Source organism: Ziziphus jujuba, chromosome 1 (genome assembly GCF_031755915.1).
Source record: "Ziziphus jujuba cultivar Dongzao chromosome 1, ASM3175591v1".
NCBI classification, from domain to species: Eukaryota; Viridiplantae; Streptophyta; class Magnoliopsida; order Rosales; family Rhamnaceae; genus Ziziphus; species Ziziphus jujuba.
The window spans coordinates 32,405,040-32,429,023 of NC_083379.1; the positions used below are offsets into that span (position 1 = coordinate 32,405,040).

Consider the following 23,984-nt stretch of genomic DNA (forward strand, 5'->3'; position numbering starts at 1 on the left):
CATTTTCTTCTTCTTCTTCTTCTTCTTTTTTTGGCTTAGAAATGCCTCAGTTATATTATTTTACCACATATTTAATGTGAATAAGGATGTATATGCATATGATGTACTAAAGTTTTTTTTATTTTAAAATAGTTAACTTATCCGAATTTTTAACATTTTCATTAGGAGGCTTGTTGCTTCAATTTTATTATTTTACCACACATATTTTATGTGAATGATATTATTTTACCATATATTTTATGTGAATGCATACGATGTATTGAAGGTTTTTTATTTAAAATAGTTAGCTTATCCAATTTTTTTACATTTTCATCAGGAGGTTTGTGGCTTCAGTTATATTGTTTTATATATATACAATAAAATTTTAATAAAGATATTTTCAACTTTTTAAATTGATAATAAATAAATTTAATTATTTAGAGTATTTGAATATTTGACATGATATATAATATATACCACTTGTTAAATTTAATAACTCTAAATGATATATTTCATTTATCTTCAATTTATAAAATTAGGAAAATCCTCGTTAAAAAACTTTATTGTATATAATATATATATATATATATATATATATATATATATATAAACTTGCTATAAAGTTAAAGCCAAAATTATGCTAATGTCAAATGCATTTGGTTTCTATTTGTTCATCATCCTTTCTGCCATATATGTTTAAAGGAAAAGTTAGGAGCAAGCAAAAGATCAATTGAGGTCTATTCCACATAGCCAAGTTTTGTCAAAGCCCCGTTGAGTTGAAAAGGTGTCTTTTCATTCTCTCTCATTTCCAGCCCATCCAATCTCCCACTGGGTCAAGGTCCACCATTACTGCAATTGTGTAATTCTTGAAGAATACGTTGAAAAGGTCTTGCGCAAACGCATCTGTTCCATCAGAACAACTAGTCTAGAAAGCTACAGATGATGAACAATATTCATGTTGACCCCCAGCGTCCATGGGGCCATGTTTGTGAAGGTTTTTGAGTAGCCAGAAATAACTTTTAAGGTTGGTTTAAAAATTATTTTTAAAATATTTGGATAATTTTTAAAAAGTTTTTGAGATCAAAATCATTTCTAATTAAAGCCAATGAAAAGTAATTTTTTCTACAAACACTTTTGGAAAAATTTAAACAGAAATAAAAGAAAATAGAAACTATGCTAAATAGGACCTAACTCTCTAGTAAATGACTTACAACTATCTCAATAAAAGCCTCTGAATTCAAATGAAAATATAAGTATACAAAGCTACAGCCAGTCTTCTCCTAATTCAGTCCCACCAAATAAAAACGTAAGTTTTTAACTACTACAAATTAATTAAATTATTTTGTTTTAGTCTACGTTGATAATTATGTATAAAATAATGTTAGCTTGGAAATTTTAAATAAATATTTTTCTTTTCAATAAAAGAGTTGCTTACTTTTATTTGCAAAAAAGTACTATTAAATGGTAGAAAAAATTTAGAAAGGGGGGAGTTGCCACTGACGATTTGGTAGTTTGGTAAGAGAAGCAAGTTGCATAGAAGTGGCTGATTCTTTTGGCCCACGTCGATGGAATGCTGGAAAAGACACAAGCGTGTAAAAGTCTTCCATACAGACATTAAATGATCTGACACCTTTCGAGTACTAGTTGTAAGCTTATATGTATCTACCAAGACAGTTTCTCTGTTCTAATTGAAAAACTCATTCATATCATCAGGAAAATAAGGAGAAAAATAAAAATAAAAAAGAAGAGAGGAAACAGAGATATGGGATACCATTATTATTATTCCAATCCAATGCTTGGATTGACAATCTTATTTCTGCTTGCATTTTCAATGTTCCTTTTTGTTGGTGTTGATTCAGCCACTCTAAGCGATATTGCTATCGACAGAGAGGCCTTAATCTCATTCAAATCACAGCTAAATTTTGAGCTTCCCAATAATCCTCTGTCTACTTGGGACAACAGCTCCTCTTCACCATGCAACTGGACGGGAGTTCTCTGCAGCAACGATTCCGGCTCCGGCGAAAGAGTGACCGCTCTTGATCTTTCTGGTTTGAGACTCTCAGGCTCCATCACTCCTCATATTGGTAACCTTTCTTTCCTCAATTCACTTCAACTCCAAAGCAACCGGCTCAGAGGAACACTTCCTAACGAAATCTGCAATCTTTCCCGCTTGAAAGTTCTCAACTTGAGCTCCAATAGCATAGAAGGTTCTCTACCATCCAACATAACCCAGTTGAGAGAACTTCAAATCCTTGATTTGATGGAAAATGAAATCACAAGCAGACTTCCTGAAGAGCTAGGATTCCTGAGCAACCTCCAAGTCTTGAAGCTGGGTAAAAACAATTTTTTTGGTTCAATTCCTTCATCCTTAAGTAACCTTTCTTCTCTCACCAACTTGAATTTGGGTACCAATTCTCTTAGTGGAATCCTTCCTAGTGATTTTGGCCGGCTTCAGAAATTGAAGGAGCTCGATATTACCATTAACAATATTACTGGTACTTTTCCTCCTTCTATTTACAATATTTCTTCCTTGGTTAATTTGGCTGTAGCTTCTAATGATTTTTCGGGTGAAATTCCATATGATATTGCGGTCAAGCTTCCCAATCTTTTAATCTTGAACAACTGCTTCAATAAATTCACAGGAAGAATTCCTGGGTCTTTGCATAATCTAACTAGGATAGAAGTCATTCGAATGGCACACAACCTTCTTGAAGGAACTGTGCCACCAGGTTTAGGAAATCTTCCATTTCTTAAAATGTATAACATAGGGTTCAATAAGATTGTTAGCACCGGTGAAGATGGTCTTAGTTTCATTTCTTCTTTGACAAATAGCACGCAGCTCAACTTTCTTGCCATTGATGGGAATCAATTAGAGGGTGTAATTCCAGAATCCATTGGAAATCTTTCCATGGAATTGGCAAAGATATACATGGGAGGTAATCGGATTTATGGAAAAATACCCACCTCCATTGGTAACCTCAAAAACTTGACTTTGCTCAATCTGACCTCCAATTCTATCTCTGGTGAAATTCCCAATGAAATAGGCCAATTGAAGGAGCTGCAGATGCTAGGTTTAGCCAAAAACAATCTTTCAGGAGGTATTCCAAACTCTTTAGGAAATCTCAGGAAATTGAACAACCTTGATTTGTCTGGAAACTCTTTGCTCGGTTTCATACCCTCTTCCTTTGGAAACTTCCAGAATCTGCTTTCATTGGATTTGTCCAACAATAAGCTCAATGGAAGCATTCCTAAAGAATCATTCAATCTCCAAACATTGAGCACCATTTTGAATCTTTCAAACAACTTTCTAAGTGGACCTCTGCCTCAAGATATTCAGCTAGAAAAAGTTGTTACCATTGACCTTTCCAACAATCTTTTGTCTGGTCCTATTCCTAGCTCAATCATAAACTGTAAAAGTTTGGAGAGACTATTCATGGCCAAAAACAGACTCTCTGGTCCTATCCCAAACACTATTTCAGAAGTAAAAGGCCTGGAAATGCTAGACCTATCGTCAAACCAGCTTTCTGGTTCCATTCCTGAAGACCTTGAAGACCTACAGGCTCTTCGGTACTTGAACCTATCTTTTAATCAACTGGAAGGAGAAGTTCCGGAAGGTGGTGTATTCCGAAATATCTCTAGTGTCCATTTGGAAGGGAACAAGAAGCTTTGCTCAAATCTGAAATGCGAAAATAGTACGGATTCAGGCCATAGAAACAGAGTGATCATAATTTGTGTAGTTACAGCTATAATGGCAACTTTAGCAGTCTGCGCTTTACTTGCCACTCTGCTCCACTTAAGGAGAAGGAAAGCAACGATTAAAGATACTTCTGAAACACAGAAAGGGCAATTTCAGATGGTTTCATATGAAGAACTCCGAGGGGCAACCGGGAATTTCACAGAGTCAAATTTGATAGGATATGGGAGCTTCGGATCAGTATACAAAGGACGTCTCAGAGACGAAACTGAAGTCGCAGTAAAGGTCATAGACACACAAACAACCGGGTCTTGGAAAAGTTTTGTGGCAGAATGTGAGGCACTGAGGAATGTTAGACACCGGAATCTTGTTAAATTGATCACATCTTGCTCCAGCATAGACTTCAAGAACATGGATTTTCTGGCTCTTGTTTATGAGTATCTGAGTAATGGGAGCTTGGAGGATTGGATCAGGGGAAGGAAAATGAAAGAAAATGGAGAAGCACTAAACATTGTGGACAGATTGAATGTGACAATTGATGTTGCTTCTGCCTTGGATTATCTGCACCATGACTGTGAAGTTCCTGTTGTGCACTGTGATATCAAACCCAGCAACATTCTTTTGGATGATGATTTTACTGCAAAGATTGGAGATTTTGGGCTTGCCAGGTTACTAATGGAGAAAAAGGGCACTCAAACTTCGATTACCTCAACAAATTTCATAAAGGGCTCCGTTGGATACATTCCTCCTGGTTAGTACTATAAAGTTTCTGTTTTCTTTCTAATTAATTAATTATTGTTTTTAAGATTGAATTTTGAGATTTAATATATTGATGAAGTGTGTAATATATATACGCAGAGTATGGACTAGGAGAGAAACCATCCACTGCAGGAGATACATACAGCTTTGGAATAATGTTGTTGGAGCTCTTTACTGGGAAATGCCCAATTGATGAATGTTTCTCAGGAGATGTAAACCTTCCTAAATGGGTTCAATCGGCTTTCCAGGAAAATTTCATGCAAGTAATAGACTCTAAGCTACTTGTTGGGGATGTGTGCAATGAAGATCATGATGATGGTGATGATGATGACAATCTATATGTTAGCCCAGAAATTCAAGTTGAATATTGCCTGGCCACAGTCATTGAAATTGGGCTGTCTTGCACTAGAGATTCTCCTGATGGTCGAATTACCATTAGGCATGCTCTTCAAAAACTCAAAAATGCGAAACACAACTTTCTCAAAAACAGAAATGGGGAGAAAATGTAATGGGGAGATATGTGATGAGTGTTGTACTTGGATGGATGAAGGCCCTGTATGGCTACTTCCATCCTTACTTGATGATGTTTCTGGTTTAGTGAACTAAACGTTTCTTCTCTAAATAAATAAAATAAAAATTTTGTAGCATGAAATATAGGTACTCTATATATGTTCTCAATAGATGTCCTCAACGTGAGGTCTTATTAAAGTTCACAAAGATTTTATGGAGTGTAGTATAATTTTGTTTCGAATTTCTCCGTGATAGAGCTTATGAATTTCATGGAAAATGGAAGATTTGAATTCAGGATTACTGTTTAAAAATGGTGAACTTTTAGCATTGGATTGTCTCCAATTAATATTTTATTTTTAGAAATTCTAAAAAGCCTGAAATCTTGTTATTTTTCAATTTCCCTAATAAGTTTTCCAATTATTTCCAATAATACATTATATACATGATAACTATTATTACATAACTACCAGACTACCATATTCGTCTTTCACAAAATGCAGCGATTTACTTCAAAAAAGACAATGTCCTCCTAACAAGAAAGACAAAAAAAAAAAATTTAAATATCCTTAAAAAGGTTTTGGTGTCCTCGACTGCCTCATTTCATAATGACCAATCTACCCTCCCCCATCTTTTAGTCCCCCAGTTTGTCTTGTATATAACAGTTTCCCTTTTTCCTTAACTGCCCAATTAAAAACATTTCAAATTTTCAAAGCAAAAAGCCCATTTCTTACCCAAGGAAGATCAGAACCAGTTGCCCACATCACAGGCCTGTGAAATCATCTCCATCACATACTATTATGATCCCAAATCCCATTACTTCTGATTATATCAAAATTTCAAAAGCCTCCTTTACCCACTAGATTTCCAAGCTTTTACCATTAATTGGTAGATGTCAGAATAAGGTTTTATCATTTACACTAGTTGATTAGCTTTATACGTGTACTATATTTTTGATATTAATCAAGCTCTTTTTAATTTTATTTTGTTTTGTTCTATCATTTTCGCAGAGGACTGAAGAACAAATTGTAAAAAGCTTATGGCCATGATGGTATTTGGAAGCTTTCGGATACAGATCATCACTATTCTTTTACCACTTCTACTTCTACTCCTTGTATTTAATCCATATCCATTAAACCAAAACATTGTTTTTAATCCCACCATCTACTCCTTTATTTCTTTGCACATTCAAGAAGTCCAAGAAAACATACCACCTTCATCACCAACCAAAAGCGTTATTGCACCGAAAAATGCAGTACCTAGGAGAGTGAGAAACATTGAGTATTATTATTATTATTATTATTATTATGACTACTATTTCTTTGCTCAAATTTCTCTAAAATCCTGCTTTTTTTTACTATTTAATATTTTATTTTTAATTTTAATTTGGATTAGGAAAAGAGTAGCGTGGAAAGGTTTGAAGAAGATTTGGCAAGAGCAAGAGCATCGATTCGTGAAGCAGTTGGTTCGAAGAATTATACTTGTTATAATAAGGAGGAAGAAAGTTTTATCCCCAGAGGATCTGTTTACAGAAATGCATATGCTTTTCACCAGTTAAGTTTCAACACAAACACCACATTATCTTATACCAAAAGAATTATTATTGCTTTTCTTTGCCTGTTTGGTTTCCGTGAAAAAGGAGTTTCTTCTTTCTTTCTTTCTTTCTTTCTTTTTTCTCTTTTTTTTTTTTTTTTTTTTTTTGGGTTCTTTCCTCCAATTTTAATTCTCTCTCTTTTTTTTTTTTTTTTTATGGAATGTTTAATTTGCTTTTTGGCCATGAAAGGAAGGATATATAATTAGTTAATAAGTGGGTTAAATACTTTTTGATTATCAGCAAAAAGTTAATGCGTGGGTTAAGTACCTTTTGATTATCACCAAAATGTTTGGACCTTTTAATTATTGTCTGATTTTATAACCATAATGGCAAATGGATATGGCATTAAAATTTAAAGTCAAATAAAATTTTTAATCCGAATGAAAATCGGTTAATTTTTAATTATTTCCTTAATTGCATCTTTTTGGGGCTCAAATTCTTGAAATTCAAAAAAAAAGAAAGTTGACAATTGGCTTCAAAATACCATTTCAAAAAAAAAAAAAAAAAAAGAAGATTCGGTTAATTCTTAATTGCATTTTTTTCTCGTTCATTACCTTGTTTTTTCCCCTAATTATGTGCATGTGTGCCTATCAATTGCCTGTGTTTATAATGTAAGATACCAATTATATAAATATAAAAATTAAATTAAATAAATCAAACAAATCAAATCAAATCAACTGTATGCTCAAAGTGGTTTAAATGTTTGTTTTTAATTGGCAAGTCGAAGTAAACGTGCTTTCTTGTGCTTAATTTCATAATACATTGTTTATATACAAAAAAGGTATGGAAAAAAGAAAAAGGAGAAATGCAACTATAGAAATAGGTAAGTGGCAAAATAATTATTTTCTCTAACAACTAATATAACTTTTTCATTAATTACAAAATTTTAGCTTTGAACCGTAGTTATCTTGTTGCAGGGTGGTTGGAATATTATTCCTTTTAAATAAAATAATAATAATAATAATAATAATAATTACAAAATCCGGAAAAGCACACACATATAAATATTTATTAAATAACTTTGTATTAAAATGTTTTTTTTCATAAATTGGGGAAGAGGGATTTATCACTAGGTTTTGGATCTAAGATCTAAGTATTATTACCTATCATCATGATCAACTGGGCTTCCGGACAGACTCAATTAAAATCCTTGCTAAATATAGGTAAAATAAACAGTCAATACCGAGTTCTAAAACTTTAAGGGGGAAAAAAAATGAAATCCCAATAGTTCATGAAATAGTAATGGGTCTTGAGCAACTCAGCAATGGTACTTCTAGTTTGAAAATTAGAAGTCTATATATAAGTTGAGGCTGCGGCAGAAGCACAATAAGGTCTAAGTACACCAACTCAATGTTTTCAATAACAGCAATGGGCTTAAAAAGGCCTAGGCCTCGTACATGCAACTTCTACAGCATTGATCGGGAAATGCACATCACAATTGCCTGTTTTTCTTGCATTTTACTGCTACTCACTCCCATATGCCTTGATTTCATGCTCAAAAAAAGTGTTGAAATTTAGACTCTTTACTTAATGTACTCTATGATAATTAAAATCTTCCCATCCCATCTTGGATTCTGGAGCTTTTCTATTTCATGCTCTCATTGTTTTCATGCCCGTTTACTTTTTCACTATTAGTTTGGTACTCAAGGTTCTGTTATTGAGTACAATTTTTATCCAACTTCTACTAATATGTATATAAATAATAGATGATGAATTGAGACAGCTTTTATGATTAAAAAGTTTTTTACTTGTACCAACATACTCGATAAAAGTTTTTCAATAAACCATCCTAACCCTTGAACCGATCTAATTTCACGGCTAAATGGATACAATTTCTGTACATTATTATAAAACAGGAGTCACATTGAGATGGAGAAAAAACTCAAGGTGTGGATCTACAGAGAAGGGGAGAAACCAATGGTGCATGATGGACCTTTGAATGACATCTACGGCATCGAGGGACAGTTTATCGATGAGATGGAGAGCAGGAAAAGCGACTTCATAGCTCGTCATCCTGATGAGGCACACTTATTCCTTATTCCCATCAGTGTTGTCAGGGTGGTGGAGCTTCTTTACAAACCATTAGGCACCTATTCCAGAGATCCACTCCAACGAGTGGTCTTGGATTATGTCCGCTTCGTTGCTGATAAATACCCATATTGGAATAGAAGCCGTGGGGCAGACCATTTCCTACTTTCATGTCACGATTGGGTAATGTCTCATATTCCATTCTACTTACAACTAGCATTTTAAATAATAACAATGAAACTTTTAGGGTTAATTGAACTTTGATGACCTGTATTTTAGCAAGTTGCATGTTTTTTTTTTTTTTTTTTTTTTTTTTTTGGGTAAATAGCTAGTTGCATGTTGGACCTTTAGTTTAAGACCCTTAATATGAAACCCTCAATTTATAATTTGTTTCATATTAATTTAATTCTTAAAACGGTAATTAACATTGTTAGTCTCCGATTTATACTCATAATTGCAATTTAATTTTTGAATTTTTTTCCCTAACACTATTTCTTGAACTTTATATTTTAGCACGTACACTTTGATCCATAAACTATTTTGCAATATAATTTTTAATAATTTTGAGATATGGAATACAATTATTGTGACAATTTTGATCCTTAAACTATTTTTTAATCTAATTTTTAGCAATTTTGAGACAGACAGTATATTTTCTATAACAAAAGAATAATAAATTAAAAAATCAAACAATTTGCATATCTCAAAACTACTAAAAAATAGATTAAAAAAAAATTTGTTTAGTAACTAAAATGTATCATAAATTAAAGTTTAAGGATCAAAGTGTCAAAACTAAAAGTTCAAGAGCCAAAGTGCAACCATGAGTATAGCTTAGAGACTAACTGCACCAATTATCCTTCCCAAAATTATTTCCAAATTGGCTAACAAAAAAATTTAAAAATTGAAAAAATTCATTAGTTTTCCTATTAATCAATTAATCAATCTTTTTTCTCACCATGTTTGTAAATTGAAAAAGCTAGTTATTTTTCTTCTCATTTTCTACTTCTTTTTTAGTTAATTTAGAATTATGATCAGTGTAACTTGAAGCTTTTTAAATTTGAAGGTTCAACGTGCAACTTGTTCAAAATATAGATACTTAAGTACAATTAATTCAACATTTTATTAAGGTAAACATGTTTTCATAAATATGAAAATCCCATTCTAATTTCTTTTGTTTAAATTAATATTTCAGGCGCCAGATATATCATTAGCTGATGCAAATCTATTAAAAAATTTCATAAGAGTTCTTTGCAATGCCAATACTTCATAAGGGTTTAAGCCCAAAAGAGATGTTTCAATTCCTGAAATTAACATTCCAAGGAAAAAGCTTGGTCCACCCCTACTAAGTAGACCGCCGAATCGACGTCCGATCATTGCCTTCTTCGCCGGCGGAGCGCACGGTGATATAAGAAACATGTTGCTTGAGCATTGGAAAGACAGAGACAGCGATGTGCAAGTCCATGAGTACCTTGACAACAAGGAAAACTACTTCAACTTAATGGGTAGGAGCAAGTTCTGCTTGCGCCCAAGTGGGTTTGAAGTAGCAAGTCCTAGAGTGGTAACAGCAATTTATGTTGGGTGTGTCCCTGTTATAATTTCTGATAACTATACATTGCCCTTCAGTGATGTTCTCAACTGGAAGAAATTCTCCATACAGATTCCATCCCAAGAAATACCAGAAATTAAGAATATTTTAAAAAGGGTTTCATACAATAAGTACTTGAGAATGCAAAAGAGGGTGGTACAGGTGCAAAAGCATTTTGTGATTAACAGACCTGCAAAACCATTTGATATGATTCACATGGTGCTTCATTCTGTTTGGCTAAGGAGGCTTAACTTTAGGCGCCATCTTGATTGCCATTTTATACATATTGTATATTGTTTTGGTTGTGTACCACTCACACTTACAGGCTTCATTGTGTTTTTTTTTTTTTTTTTTTTTTTTTTTTTTAAATAAAATTAATTTTAGTGTATGGCATACTAATTTCATAAAATAGATATTTTTGTTGGATTATGTTTTAAAAGAGTTGGAATAAATTGCGTTGATCTCTTACAAATAAGATATGGACTTAGTTAGTAATTTATTCAATAAAAAGTTGTAAATTAGTAAAAATTATTATAAATATGTAGGGTGGATATTATTGTAAATGACCCAAAAAAAAATTTGTGTTGGTTTATTTTCATTTTTCTTTTTCTTTAAAAAGAAATTATTATTATTATTATTATTATTATTATTATTTTTGGTCTGGCTGAAAAGGCCAGTTTCATTAAACAGGGGATTTGCATCCATGCATAAAATATCAGAAGCCAAGTGGGACCTTCTTCCATCCACACCATGCTAATGTTACAATTCAAAGCCTTCCTAGCTAACATACGGGCTGCAACATTAGCATTCCTCAGAAATTACTACAGGAAACATCTGAAGCTTGTTAAAGCAATCTTCATGCACGGCAAACGAACTATCCTGTGTGCGTAAAAATAGTTAGTAATTGCATGATTAATTATATATATGTATACATATTCATGCTCAAATAATGTCTTTAATAGGAGCATTGATGTATGATTTTTTTTTTTTTGGTTAAATATTTGGATCGTGTTAATAGTTTAAATTTAAAATTATATTTATTTTTTTAAATAAAATTTTAATATATTATTAAATTTATATTTAATTATTTTTAAATTTTTAAATCTTCATAATTAATATAATTTAATGATTATTAATTATTATTAAAAATAATTTATAAAATATATCTTATTTAATAATGATTATATATTAGATTTAAAATAAAAATAAAAAAATTTGAATTTAAAATTATAAAAAAAATATATTTTTTTCTGAAGACAAAGTTATACAATATTAAATAAAAAGGATAAGTACAAAAAACATAATGAGAACAAAGAGGAAGCTCAAATTCACATGTAGAAATCATTTTAATAAAACAACTACCAAATCATTTTGAGGGCCATTTTTTGTTTTTTTGCATGGAACAACACATTTTGAGATTGCAAGTTGCAAGAATTAGAATTAATATAGTACAAATATGAATATGGTGCCTACAAGATTAAAAGTAAAGCAAAGTTTATTCCCATAATAATGTCCCTACCGAGCACTTAGTCACTGGAATCCAAAGACCAAATATTGAGGTTTGTGCGAATCCTTGGAACGGCACACCATAATCATCAAGTTGTTTTGAACATAACAGTGGACATTTTATTTTATTTTATTAATCAATTTTATGTTTCATTTCTTGATATTATTTATAGATGTATATAGAAATGATATGATAAAAAATTTATAGAGAAAAAAAATAAAAGTATAGTATTTATAATTATTAAATTTACATAATTTTTTATGATATGATAATTTTAAATAATTATTTTTTATAGTTTCTCTTCAAAATTAAATAAGTATTATTAGTGTAAATCTATAATTCAAGTTTGGAACGTTTAGATAATTTAAAAGTTTTAAATAGTGTAGCAGCAAAGTTGCCGATTCCTTTAGTAAAGTTTACTTTAAAGCTTGAATTCGTACTCCAAAATTTAAAAAAGAAAAAAAAAAGAGTGTTAAAGATGTATTTTAATTAAATAACCTATGCATTTTCTTTTTCATCCTCTATAACTTTATTTACCATGCGATTTTTTCTTTTTAAATTTTATAATTTGCAAACATACATCTATCAATTTAAATTCAGATATATTTATACTATTTTAGATAAAATTCTTACTAAGTTAAAAAAAGATCTAAAAAAAAAATCTATATATATATATAAATATATATAAAAAATTCTATAATACTGACAGTTATATGCATCACATACAAAATTGATGTTTTTCAAAAAAAACAAAAAAAAAGCAGATGTTTTTCGAAAAAAACAAAAAAAGCATTCTATACAGTAAAACTATTGGTATACATATACATATATATATATAAAATAGGGTCGGAGGCCCATGAAGCAGGGGGGTCGGAGTCCGACCCATCAGAAGAGCTGCCCTAAACCCCCATTAACGCCCAGAATGGAGGTTTTGGTTGGATTGTTGTGCAAAAAGCAAGTGGCGGGGAAGGGGGAACAAAAGGTCATAGTCTGTGGGAAACAAAGCGCCACCCAACAAACTCCTGTTACTCCTCCACTTGCTACTACTTTTTAGTCTTTTACTTTCCAATCACTCACTCACTCATTCTCACTCTCCGAAGCTTCCAATGGAAGAACCCAAGGTTGCAGACGACCAAACTTTCCTTGGCGTTCCTCTTCCTGAACGCACCTCCGTTCCTTCCGGCGATAACACCATCTGGGCCGATGTCTCCCCTCTTCTCGACTCTGCCTGCAAAGGTTTTTTTTTTTTTTTTTTTTTGACTTTTTGCTCTCTCTTATCATCTTCTATGTGTTTGGTTCCCGAGGAAATTTTTTTTTTAATTAAATGGAGAATCAGTTAGATAGAAGCTGGAATTTGAGTTGTTGGAGGAAAATTTTTAAATTTAAATTTTGTTCTTATTGACTAGAGCTTTCTTTATGGGTTTTAGAAACTTGAATTTTATTCCTGCTTGACTTGCCTTGGTAGTCTGCTAGACAAGATACAATCTTTGTTTTTGATTTTAACTGACTTTTTTTTTTTTTTTTTTTAAATATCATAATGTTTTTCTTTAGATCTTGAAGATGGTGAGCTCATCCATGGCGACAATTTCAATCTCTTTGCGGCTATGTCTGCTTTGGAGGTACAACATAAGCACAGCTGTTTCTTGTTATAAAAATGTATACTTTCATGTTTATCTTTGAGCTGCTATAGTTCTATTCCTTTGATGGATTTATTTCTTTTGTTTTCATGGATCATCTTACAATTTGAGGGGAAAAAAAAATATGATTACTTTGCATCTAAGTTTCTCCATCATTTGGAGCAATGAGCTCAGTGGATGTGATCTGATCAATCCTACGGTTGATATTTGTGAATTAAGGTGTAGGATTTCATGAATACAAAAGTTGCATTGCATAATCTTACTAGCAATGCATGCATTAATGGTTTTCCACTTCGTCGATGCTGATTTTCTTTGTCCTATGACATGCTTAGTGATCTAGACTTAGAAAAGTTGTATTTTTTTTGCTTGTTAGATAATGGACCCGAAAATGGATTCCGGTATAGTTTGTACATACTATTCTGTAGATGAAGCAATCGAGAATGGTGCTGCTCCAATTCCTATCAGCTCTGATAAAAGTGTTGATGTTCGATGTACTATTGATATCATAGATCATCTTCTTGCCTGTGAGGTATTTGCTGCGTTATCTTCCTGGTAGCCTTATCATACATGGTAAAAATAAAGCCTTTTCTCATTCTGACATCTAAATTAAGACGTAAAGCGTTTCTATTTGTTTTTATTTCACCATCTAAAATCCAAGTAAAACATCCAGGAACGCATATCTTCTATTAGTTTTTACTTAATAAGGTTAAATAAATCGTATCAGCCTCATCTCAGAGAAAGACTATTATATTCAGGATGGAATATATATATATATATATATATATATATATGTGGCCAAGATAAAGTCTTTTATGGTTCTATCCAGTGACATCAGAATTTGAGAATTAAGGCGCCATTTGATAACAAGTTCATTTTTATTTTTTATGTTTTTTGTTTTTCCTTCTAAATTGTGTGCGGTTTGCTTACTTCAATGGTTTGTTAATGTTAGTTGATGGTAGTTGGAATTATTAGGCATATCAATTAATTACAATTTTAAGTTGTGTTCATTTTCTATTTATGTTTTATTTTTTCCTCCTTAAATTTATAGTTAAGGGAGATGTTTAACTACTATCAACTAACATTAACAAACTATTAGAGTAAGCAAGCTACACACGATTTAGACGAAAAAAAACAAAAACGAAAAAAAGTAACAAATGACCCTGTTATCAAAGAGGGCCTAAATTATTGTTTTTGCTTTTGCTTTTGCTTTTCTCTCTCTTTCTTTCAACATGTATATGCATACTTTATATAATATATAGTCTAGAAGATAAAGATGCCTCCTCAAACCATTTTGGCATGTATAAATGGGATGTATTACTTATTATCCTGGTCAAAATATTTGCTTTTTTTTTTTTTTAACAAAAATATTGCTTTTTATCTGAAAATATTAATATTTAACAAGTTTTGTTTGTTTGCAAAATAACAAGATTTCTTCAATTTTTTTAACATTGTTATTGTTATCTAATTCAAAAAGAAGCTTGCTTGCTGTTTCCTTCACGGTGTAGATATTCCTAATGAAGTTTGCACTATATGTCACAGAAAGAAAATAATATGTATTAAAGTTCTCTCTTCCATGTGGATTTTTTTAATCTAGTTTTTTTTGTCTTTTATCAAAATTTCAAATTTGATGGCAGGCGACATGGCACAAGGGTCATTCATTAGCACAAACAGTCTTCTCGTGCATCTATCTTCTAAGGCCTGACAGGACATCTTCACATACCTTATTGCACTCATTTTGCAGAGTCATACGAGCAACCTGCAAATCAGTTATTTCAGTTGTCTCAGATGCACGTACACATGAAGTAAAGTACTCCAACAATTCTTTTAGCCTATAATATTCTAATGCATCCTTTAGAAATCAGTATATCTTCATTAAGTGTCTTTTACCATCCTTAGACTTTCTTCAAGTTCTGACTTTAAGGAAGTAGCTTTGAAAATCAAAGCGATGGCTTTTTGACAATTTACTGCTTCATTGATAGGTGAACGACCACTTTAAATGAAGTAAATGAGATCTAGTTTACATCCCTAAAAATATTTGTTATTATTGATCTGACATCTAGTTCATCTTCTGATGTCGAGATGCTTCTCTTTCGGTCCAAATGTGACATCATACTCCCTTAATTGCATCCATAAAATATTTATCCATCGCTTCTAATTGTATCGTGGGGTAAGATTATTTGATGATATAGTTTTGATCTTATATCTTTGGTAGGAAGAGGATCTTTTTACAATGACTTATGGTCTTCCTTTGAATGGGGATGGAGATGACAAGTGCTTAACGATGCTAAATGCTGTTGAAGAAACAATTTGTCGCCAATTGCGAGCTTGTAAAGCTCCATCATCAAAAAGAAGAGTGATAGAAGGTACAAATGTAACATCTGCTCAATTTGTTAAATATTCTCTTTGAGCGAAACATGATTTGTCAATATAATAAAGGACACAAATGTTGTCAATAAAGTAAATTAGAGTGCATTAACTTTAGGTCAATGGCATGTGGATATAAAAGCTAAACCAGTGGTGATTTTCTGTGTTTTAAACTTTGAAAATGGGGGGCTTATTTGACTTACTAACAAATAGAAAAGAGCTGATTGCATCCTGAACATGTTTCTACTTGCTTGCTTGCACTGACTAGGCTCCTTATCTGGCCGCACCTTTTTCCTTAGCTGGATTTGGTGCTTCTCTTGATGTTTTTTTTTTTTTTGTTCATTTTGGTGCTTCTCAATGCATTGTGCGCTCTGAGATCTGACGGTGATTTAATTTGCACATCCCAAAATCATTGCCATTGTTTTGCGGCCACATCAAGGTACTTCAAAGTTTCACTTATGACATTTTTTGGTTTTGTATGCAGACATAGAGCCGTTACAAACTAAGCTTGAACTAGAAGAAGGCTATTGCAAAGCTTTGTTATGCCGCTTACGCTTTCGTAAGGTCTCAGCCTGTGTTTATTTCTTATTACAAGTTAAATGAATTCATTTCTTACATTTTCATAGGTTGTGAGCCAATAATAAAATTTTACATATCTGGAAGTGTCCTGTTTGGTTGTCCTTCGTCATGATTACATGGATTTTACAATTAAATGTATCTTTGCTGTTTCTCAATATTTGCTCTCACTATGAAATTGTACTTTAAGATTTACTTATAGTAAGACTTCATTACTGGAACCTACTTGAAATCTGGTTCTTTATAGAGTTTAAAAATTAATTCATTTATCTATAGCTGATTTTAAAATTCTAATACGTTTCTTGGCTTATTGGTTTATAGTTTGTTGACTTCCCTATTATCTCTTGGATTTATATCATCTTATGTGGTCATATTTTGATCTCTTCCTTGCATATAGCCCCTGAGGTTCAGTTTTTGCTTCATTTTTTTATAGGATGCTGTTGATGTTTTTGCTGCCATTTGGTTGGTTCTTTTTGAAATTATATTAATGCAGCATGAGCTAAAGTCCAGAATTGAATATTTAATGACAATAATATAGAATAAGGTTATGTTGGTGAAAAGGTTTGGAAATGTTTCATGTTTATTGCATTGAAGTTCTTGAAAAAGATGCGTATAAATACAAACTTCCATATCAATATAGGTTCCTTCAACAAATTATCTTTTACATTTATCGAGCAACCATTTTGTGCTCTTACATGCCTTGATTTTAGTGTTGTTTGGTTTTATTATCTGGACTCCATATGCTTACACAATATGGTAGACTAGCTAAAACCAAGAAAACTCACTGTCACTTTGTTTCTTCCAGCATTTTTACCATGTTCTTGCATGTTTGAGGCGGCCTCAAGGGAGAGGGTTGGAGTTGGCGAGAAAACATATAGCTTTCTGTATATCAGAATTAGAAAGTGCTCTTGCTTCATCAGAATTTCTCAGATCTATTTTCTTTGGAGCTTGCAAAGATGGCACAGAAGATAAAACAACTGCTTCTGGTTGTCAACCAATTGGATTTGATGCTAGTTTAAATTGTAGATTATCTGCACCTACACCACCACGTGCAATTAAAATTCTTAGTTGGAAAAAGGTGAGAATTAAGGAATTACTTTGGTTGAAGTAGCAAAATTTTTCACATTATCGTGATGCTTTTGTTTATTTTGCAGGCTGTCGAGTATTTTATGAAACTTCTTCGTGATATTGACATTATATGTTCATGCTCATTAGTTCCATCTTTAGAAAGTGTTTTGCGCTTTGTGGTTCAGTTTCAAAAATCTCAACCAGATTTAGTTGCAAGAGCTCATCTCCAGGTTGGTTTATGATGGGTGTCAATTTTATTTACCTTTTTTCCCCCCCTTAAATATTTACAATGTTTGTGCAGGTTGGTTGTGTATTTGTTATAACATTCATTAAACCTTGAAAATTCTACATCTTCAGTTTGAGTAGAATATTATAGTGGAGCACTAAAATTAGATTCTATAAAACTTGTTTTTCATTGAATTTAAAAAAGGCATGTATTAGTAGGCTGCTGGACTCTCAAAGGGGAGCAGGGATGGGGAAGAACAACTAAAACTGATATTATACCTTATATTAGCCTTAAAACGCCTGATATGTTGTATGATACCAGAGTAACTAGACCAAAATGAAAGTAAAATAGTGAAGCAACGATGCAACAAATCCATAATTATCAAGATAAATCTCAACTTGATATTTAGATGGATATGTGGTTAACTAGAGCTCTTATTGAGGATCCCATATATGTCCTTGTATTTAGTTTCTGCTTTTTATCAAGATTGCATATTGAAGGGTGATATTTGGTGTATGATTCTCACGCCCTGAAAATTATGATCTTATTTGGGAGAGGATCAATGAATATTAAGACCTGCAATTACAGTATAAGGAATTCATTCTTGAGGTGGAGTCAATGGTTTGTTAACAGGCTAGAAAATCAACGAATCATTTGTTTCTGCATTCTTCCCTCGCTTCAGAACTGTGGGGATACAATGTCACATTTTATGAGTGCTACTAGTATTAGTTTTTGGGATATTTGCATTTTGGGGGAGGTGTGCTTCAGAAGAATCTTTTTCTGTTTTGCATGTGTTTCATTTATGTTTGATGATGTGTATATGGTTGGAGAGGAATAATTGAGTTCAATAAGTGCAATCTTCTACTTTTGGAGTTTATGACTTCTTGGGAAAGTTTTATATTATTTTCCTAAGTGCCTTGTTGTGCCTCCTAATCCTTTTCTTGGGTTATACCTTTCTCCATCTGCATATGGTTAGGATGAAATTTGTGTACTTTTGTGCCTAGGCATTTGTTACAAAATTTCCACTCAATAATTTTATTGAATATATTGATTACTTAAATGACTTTATTCATTAACCCCATCAACTTAATATCAGTGTTTGCTGGTTAAAGATGGGAAACTCTATGGGCAGGATCCTGTATTTGCCATTATCACTAAGGCTGCAGCGTTGCCTGAAGCTACAAAGAATCATGATATTCAAAAGAATGAATTCATTGTACAGTTGGGACAGGTGAGCGCAATCATCATCTTTTGGATTATCATATATCTATGTCCTAAGACTCTTAGCCATCCATCTTTCAGCTCCTAATGGCGAGGATATTTTCAATTTGTTCCTTTGTAACTATATGAATTGCTGGTCTGTTTTAATTAACAAGTGGGTAGAATTGTCAATTAAAGCTCTCTTACTAACAAAAATAATTTATAGTATACTTAATAGTATCTTGCATAGGATAATTAATCTAATGTGTCCATTCTCTATGCATAATCAGTTGGTGCTCAATTTGCTAAAAATTCTTTGTACAAATGGTGCTTGGCAAAGGCGTAAGCTTGGGAAGATTATACAAGATTGGCGTGTAATATATATGCAGGTATGTTCCAGTCATATATGCAAACCCATGCAAAACGGTTTCTTTCTCTCTCCCATCACCCCTCCCCCAACCTCCCTTATCACCCCATCACCCCCCCCCCCCCCCCCCCCCCCCCCCCGCGCCGCTCTTCCTTTCCTCTTGAAGGTATTCAGTTGCTAACTGTTGGAGTCTTCATTATGGTTCCAAAGTCAACATCATGAACTCAATTTTGTATTTTTGTCATTATCAATTAATATATATTGTTATAGTCTTGCTCTAACCAGACGTTAAGTGATTGTGTATGCTAGTTCAATTTTTGTGCAGTTGGTTATAAATTTTAATTCAGTGTCATAATAAAGGTCTCTAAACCATCCTCTAGGCCTCAATATTGCCCCAACTATGTAGGAAATATAAGATGCTACTTAATAGCTAATGAGATCTACAACTGCATCTTTTTTGGTAAAAGCAATTTGGTGAATACAAATGACCCATGTAAATAAGTGGTAATTAGGTGCTTTTGGAACAAAAAAGAAATTCTATTGGAACTGAGGCAGCCTTTTGTATATATTTTAGAGCAAATATGACTTGTAATTATTATGTTGACAATAATGGATATATAAAAAATGGTAATTAATTTTATGCTACTTTTATCTGTTGCTTTGCAGCTAGAGCTGGCTTTTAAAAAAGAGTTTGGAGACTCAACCGTTTCAAATGAGGAGGTATTATATCTTCCTGTGATACTACTTTTGATGTTACACATACAAAAATAATTTTATCAAATATTTCCAAAGAAAAGTGATTTTTTATGATCTCTTTAGACTTTATACCAATTGCCAATATCTTTCCCAAATTTGTAGTCAAATCTTCTCCGTAACTTTCTTTTTTCCTATTTTTTGGTTGATTATCTGGAGTTTTACATAAATGCTCAATAAGAAACATGAAACACAGCCCGTATAAAAATTTATAATAATGGTATATGCAAATGAAATAATTTACCTTTTTGCTAAAAAAAAATAAAAAAATTAAATACTTTAACCAGCAGGAAAAAGTTTTAGTTATCCAAATGCTTGAACTCAAATAAGTATCTACTTCCTATATGCTGTTTCAAAATCACCAAAAGGCTGGGGAAAGTAAATTAGCTCTTTCTCTTTTTCTGATCCAGTAGTTTGTCTCTCTCAAGTCCTAGGTAATGTAGGTCAGACAAAACCACTTGATGGTGAAGGGTGATATTGTATTTGAGATAATACCGTAGTTGTATAACTTACAATCGGAAAAGAAGGAGAAAAAGAAAATTAAAAAAAAAAAATTGTGAACAAGGAACCTTTGTTTAAGATTCTTTTTACTAAGTGCAACAAGCACCAAGTGGAAGACCCAAAATAACAAGACAGAACCATGAATACTTTTATAGAGATGAAAATGGCTTTAAAATAGTGAACCATGTTGTTAGGTGAAGGATTAAGAAGGATTAAGTCCTCATTATCCACATTCATCTACAATCCGAGCTAGTGCCAAGAAAAAATAGTAATCCTTTTGGGTTTTTTGTTTGTTTTGTTTGTTTTGTTTTGTTTTTCTGAAATAATAGAGCAGGTAAGAACTTTTCGTAACTCTTTCTTAAGATAAAGACAGAAGAAATGACATGTATACCAGGTATAAAAAATGCTTTTAATCCAGTATGGAATGTGTAGGGCCTGCTATATCTGGTTTAAATTAATTGCCTCAACTCTTCCTTGTACGTAGTAGTCTTAGAATCTAAATTACTTTGAAAGTTTCCTTAATGTTTTTTTTTTTTTGACAAATATCTCGATATCTTAAAGCAAGCATTGATAGAACCTTCACGTTCAAAGTGTATTTGGTTGTTTAACAGAATATATGTGTAAAAATATTTCAACATATCCTCCTTTGGGTGGAAGAGCAAACCTACTGGATAGCTTCACGTTTTCTCATTTTGGGTTTTGAGTTGGAGCTATATTCCCCCAGTGAATATTGCATGGTATATTGGTATATATATGTTGTCCTGATCAAGCTTGCAGAAAAGACACATCTTAAGACAGCAGTGACCAATGGCACTGGTAAGTTCACAACAATTTTCCATTTTTTGTCTCAAGGTAACCTACTTGTATCTGTTTTGTAGTGGAGAAATTTTACTCACCATGACCCCATTTTTATGTATTCCCGTACTTCCTCTGGTCAGGTAAACGAAAAGGAAAGAAAAAAAGGGATACTTTAAAGGATGTGGGAAAAGATAATCGGATCCCTCCAGCTGTCTTGTTTCTTCAGTGCCAAATATACCTTGCAGAAGGGCTTGCAATGGTAATTGTTGTTATATTGTGAATAAAACGAGCAATGTTGTGTTGTAAATATGATGCGAGAATAGCTCCTCCATTCTGAGTGTAAATGTTATGCTTCAACATTGTTAATTCAAATGCATAGTTAATTGGTTCAAATCCAATATTTCCAGATGCTTGCAGCTTTAAGGAATGAAGGTATGATGTTACAGAGTCGGAGCCCTTTTAATACTGAGCATGAGGTATGTCATTTAGTTCCATTATTTTTTGGTTTTAAGTTTTTTTTTTTTTTTTTTTTTCCTCCAATGCCAAATTTAAACACAGCTAGGTCCTTGTTAAGCTAACCAACAGCAAACTTCAACTTTATTCTCCCATAATTTTTTTTAATGTGATCTTGCCTGATCTGGGTTTTATTACATGAGCAAAAATCAATTTCTTGAGCTTCATTAAATTCTTTTATTTTTTTACTAAATAAAGCTACCATATCTTGAATTGTGTGATATCATTTGTGTGCTAACCAACTTTGTAACCTTTTATGCAGAGATTTATTCAGCACTTTGATCTTCTACAGAAAGCTTGTATTCCCGACCATGTCTCATACCCCTCATTTAATGAGTCCACAATCTATGCTCGCTTATCGGTGAGTGACCTGTGGGCAGTTTACCAGTTGCTTTTGATTATCTGGTAAACTTACAGTGTATCTCTGTGTTATCAGAACCTGGTTATGTATAATTACTTTAAGGATGCTCAGAGGATTGCAAAGGAGGTGAAGAGTAGTTTTTCCAATGACCCGGACAAGTTGGCTGAACTTCGGAGGTTAGAGCAAGTGGCGGAACACAATAGTGTTGCCCTCAATATCATTTGCCGGCTAGGAGCCCTTGATTCCTCTCTAAAGATTTCTTTTGAGTTCAACCACCATCCTTACTTTGCCACCGCTGTTGTTAAGAGATCTTGAAAGTGCACTTCCATGATCTCCACCAATTTTGAACACCATACAGCATTTGGAGGTAAGAGTCTTTTTAAATATAACACTTGTAACATTAATATTTATTTAGACCATTTTCACCATAATTCATTACATTAATTTGTAATTGCAATGACAAAAGAATAAAATACATTGTTTATATATATTTTTCTTATACCTTTTTTTTTTTTTTTAAAAGAAATTGTTATTACGATATTTTTATATGTGCGTTTATACAAAAGTTATATATACTAGATGTAGCCATATGCTTTGTACGCGGATTGGTATTTAATAGATGGTTTTAAACCCCCTATAAACTGTAGGTCTTTCTTTTCTTGTGGTAATAATAATAAACAATAGGTTTTTTTTTTTTTTAACACTATAAAATAGAATTAAATAAAAAATGCATATGAAATTGTTTGTATATTATATTATTAAAATTCACTTTTTATCCCTAAGTTATGTAATGTTTTCATTTGGCATTATATTCTTTTAAAACTTTCACATTGCAATCTAAACTATCGTTACTATCATTTTACTATCATTTTGGCATAATTGTTAACATTATATAACATTTGGATGGAAAACATATGTAAGCTGCATACCTCCTAACAAAAGTATTTTGAAGGGAAAAAGAAAATTGAAAATAGAAAATTAAAAAAAGAGAAAAAAGAGAAAAAAATATTTTATTAATTAATAATATTTTTAAAAATTATATTAACAGATCATATGAGTAAGATGGTAGAAGTTAAAATTATTAAGTTCTAAAACGCAAATTGAAAAGTCCATCATAGCCCTTTTTTTTTTTTTTTTTTTCTCCTGGTTTTCGCATATATTAAAAAGTAAAGGATGGTAATTTGGGATAGAGCAATTCGATATCCAACTTGTCTTTCCTATTTCTATGTGCGGTTTTACTCATATTATCTAACTTACTAGATATACTACACTTTTAATAATCTTTTGTATTCCAAAAATACTCATTATAAAATATTCAAATTATCCTTAAACACATAAAAGAAATATCATCTTTTTTTTTTCTTTTTTTTTTTATGAAATAAAAGAAATATCATCTATCATCTGTCAAACGGATCAATATTATACAAGTTATATATATATATATATATATATATTATACTGTTAATAATAAATAAAAACATAGGCCTATATTGTATAAACGAGAAGAATGTATGCAATTAGGTGTTCATATATCAAGCAGATCAATATCGTCCAAGTTAAATATATTGTTCTTAAATAACTGATAAAACATAAGTTTGGATTGTATAAATCAGAGTAATCTATATATTTTGGTATACATGTGCTAGCTAAATCTAAATTATTCAATTTATATATACCACATTCTTAAAGATAAAATTGACATATTTTATTAGTGTAAAAAGCTTTTATTGGTCCAAAAAGCAAAAATAAAATTTAATGTTGATGTGTTTAGCGTGCCTAATAATCTTTGTGGTGGGAATAATATTGTCCTTCTATTGCATATATATTTTAAAAAATAGGACTTCATAATTTTTGAGGATTTCAAAAATTGGGCAACCTATGGACTAAATTTACTTTAACATCCTCAATTTTTTAATTGAAAATCAAATAAATAAACAAACCTATAATGTCATGTCACGTTCTGGGCA

General features: G+C 32.0%; 2 protein-coding genes and 1 pseudogene across 5 annotated transcripts; all 3 read left to right on the forward strand.

Moving 5' to 3' along the window:
• The first annotated feature begins 1,532 nt into the window (after positions 1 to 1,532).
• LOC107428050 (probable LRR receptor-like serine/threonine-protein kinase At3g47570) lies at positions 1,533 to 5,084 on the forward strand. The gene is made up of 2 exons (XM_016038508.4): positions 1,533 to 4,424; positions 4,532 to 5,084. Exons 1-2 carry the CDS (start codon positions 1,742 to 1,744, stop codon positions 4,939 to 4,941), a joined length of 3,093 nt encoding a protein of 1,030 aa, XP_015893994.3. The 5' UTR covers positions 1,533 to 1,741; the 3' UTR covers positions 4,942 to 5,084.
• A 3,305-nt stretch (positions 5,085 to 8,389) lies between these two features.
• On the forward strand, positions 8,390 to 12,707 carry LOC107427992 (probable glycosyltransferase At5g20260; annotated as a pseudogene).
• LOC107428037 (uncharacterized) lies at positions 12,571 to 22,516 on the forward strand. Of its 4 annotated transcripts, none has more exons than XM_048463101.2 (16): positions 12,571 to 12,889; positions 13,205 to 13,272; positions 13,664 to 13,819; positions 14,925 to 15,092; positions 15,503 to 15,653; positions 16,139 to 16,218; positions 17,036 to 17,308; positions 17,385 to 17,528; positions 18,621 to 18,755; positions 19,015 to 19,113; positions 19,758 to 19,811; positions 20,957 to 21,161; positions 21,284 to 21,402; positions 21,551 to 21,619; positions 21,919 to 22,017; positions 22,093 to 22,516. In XM_048463101.2, the coding sequence occupies exons 1-16, from the start codon at positions 12,760 to 12,762 to the stop codon at positions 22,330 to 22,332; spliced, it is 2,190 nt and encodes a 729-aa protein (XP_048319058.2). In that variant the 5' UTR covers positions 12,571 to 12,759; the 3' UTR covers positions 22,333 to 22,516. The 4 variants fall into 4 exon arrangements, with proteins under 4 accessions (XP_048319058.2, XP_048319064.2, XP_060667735.1 ...); XM_048463107.2 differs by having other exon boundaries at positions 18,657 to 18,755; XM_060811752.1 differs by lacking the exon at positions 13,664 to 13,819.
• The last annotated feature ends 1,468 nt before the right edge of the window (positions 22,517 to 23,984 follow it).

Coding starts and splice junctions, on each gene's coding strand:
- LOC107428050 (XM_016038508.4), top strand. CDS start 1,742: ATGGGATACCATTATTATTATTCCAATCCAATGCTTGGATTGACAATC. Junction 4,425..4,531: donor CGTTGGATACATTCCTCCTG/GTTAGTACTATA, acceptor ATATATACGCAG/AGTATGGACTAGGAGAGAAA.
- LOC107428037 (XM_048463101.2), top strand. CDS start 12,760: ATGGAAGAACCCAAGGTTGCAGACGACCAAACTTTCCTTGGCGTTCCT. Junction 17,529..18,620: donor TTGCAAGAGCTCATCTCCAG/GTTGGTTTATGA, acceptor ACTTAATATCAG/TGTTTGCTGGTTAAAGATGG. Junction 18,756..19,014: donor TCATTGTACAGTTGGGACAG/GTGAGCGCAATC, acceptor ATGCATAATCAG/TTGGTGCTCAATTTGCTAAA.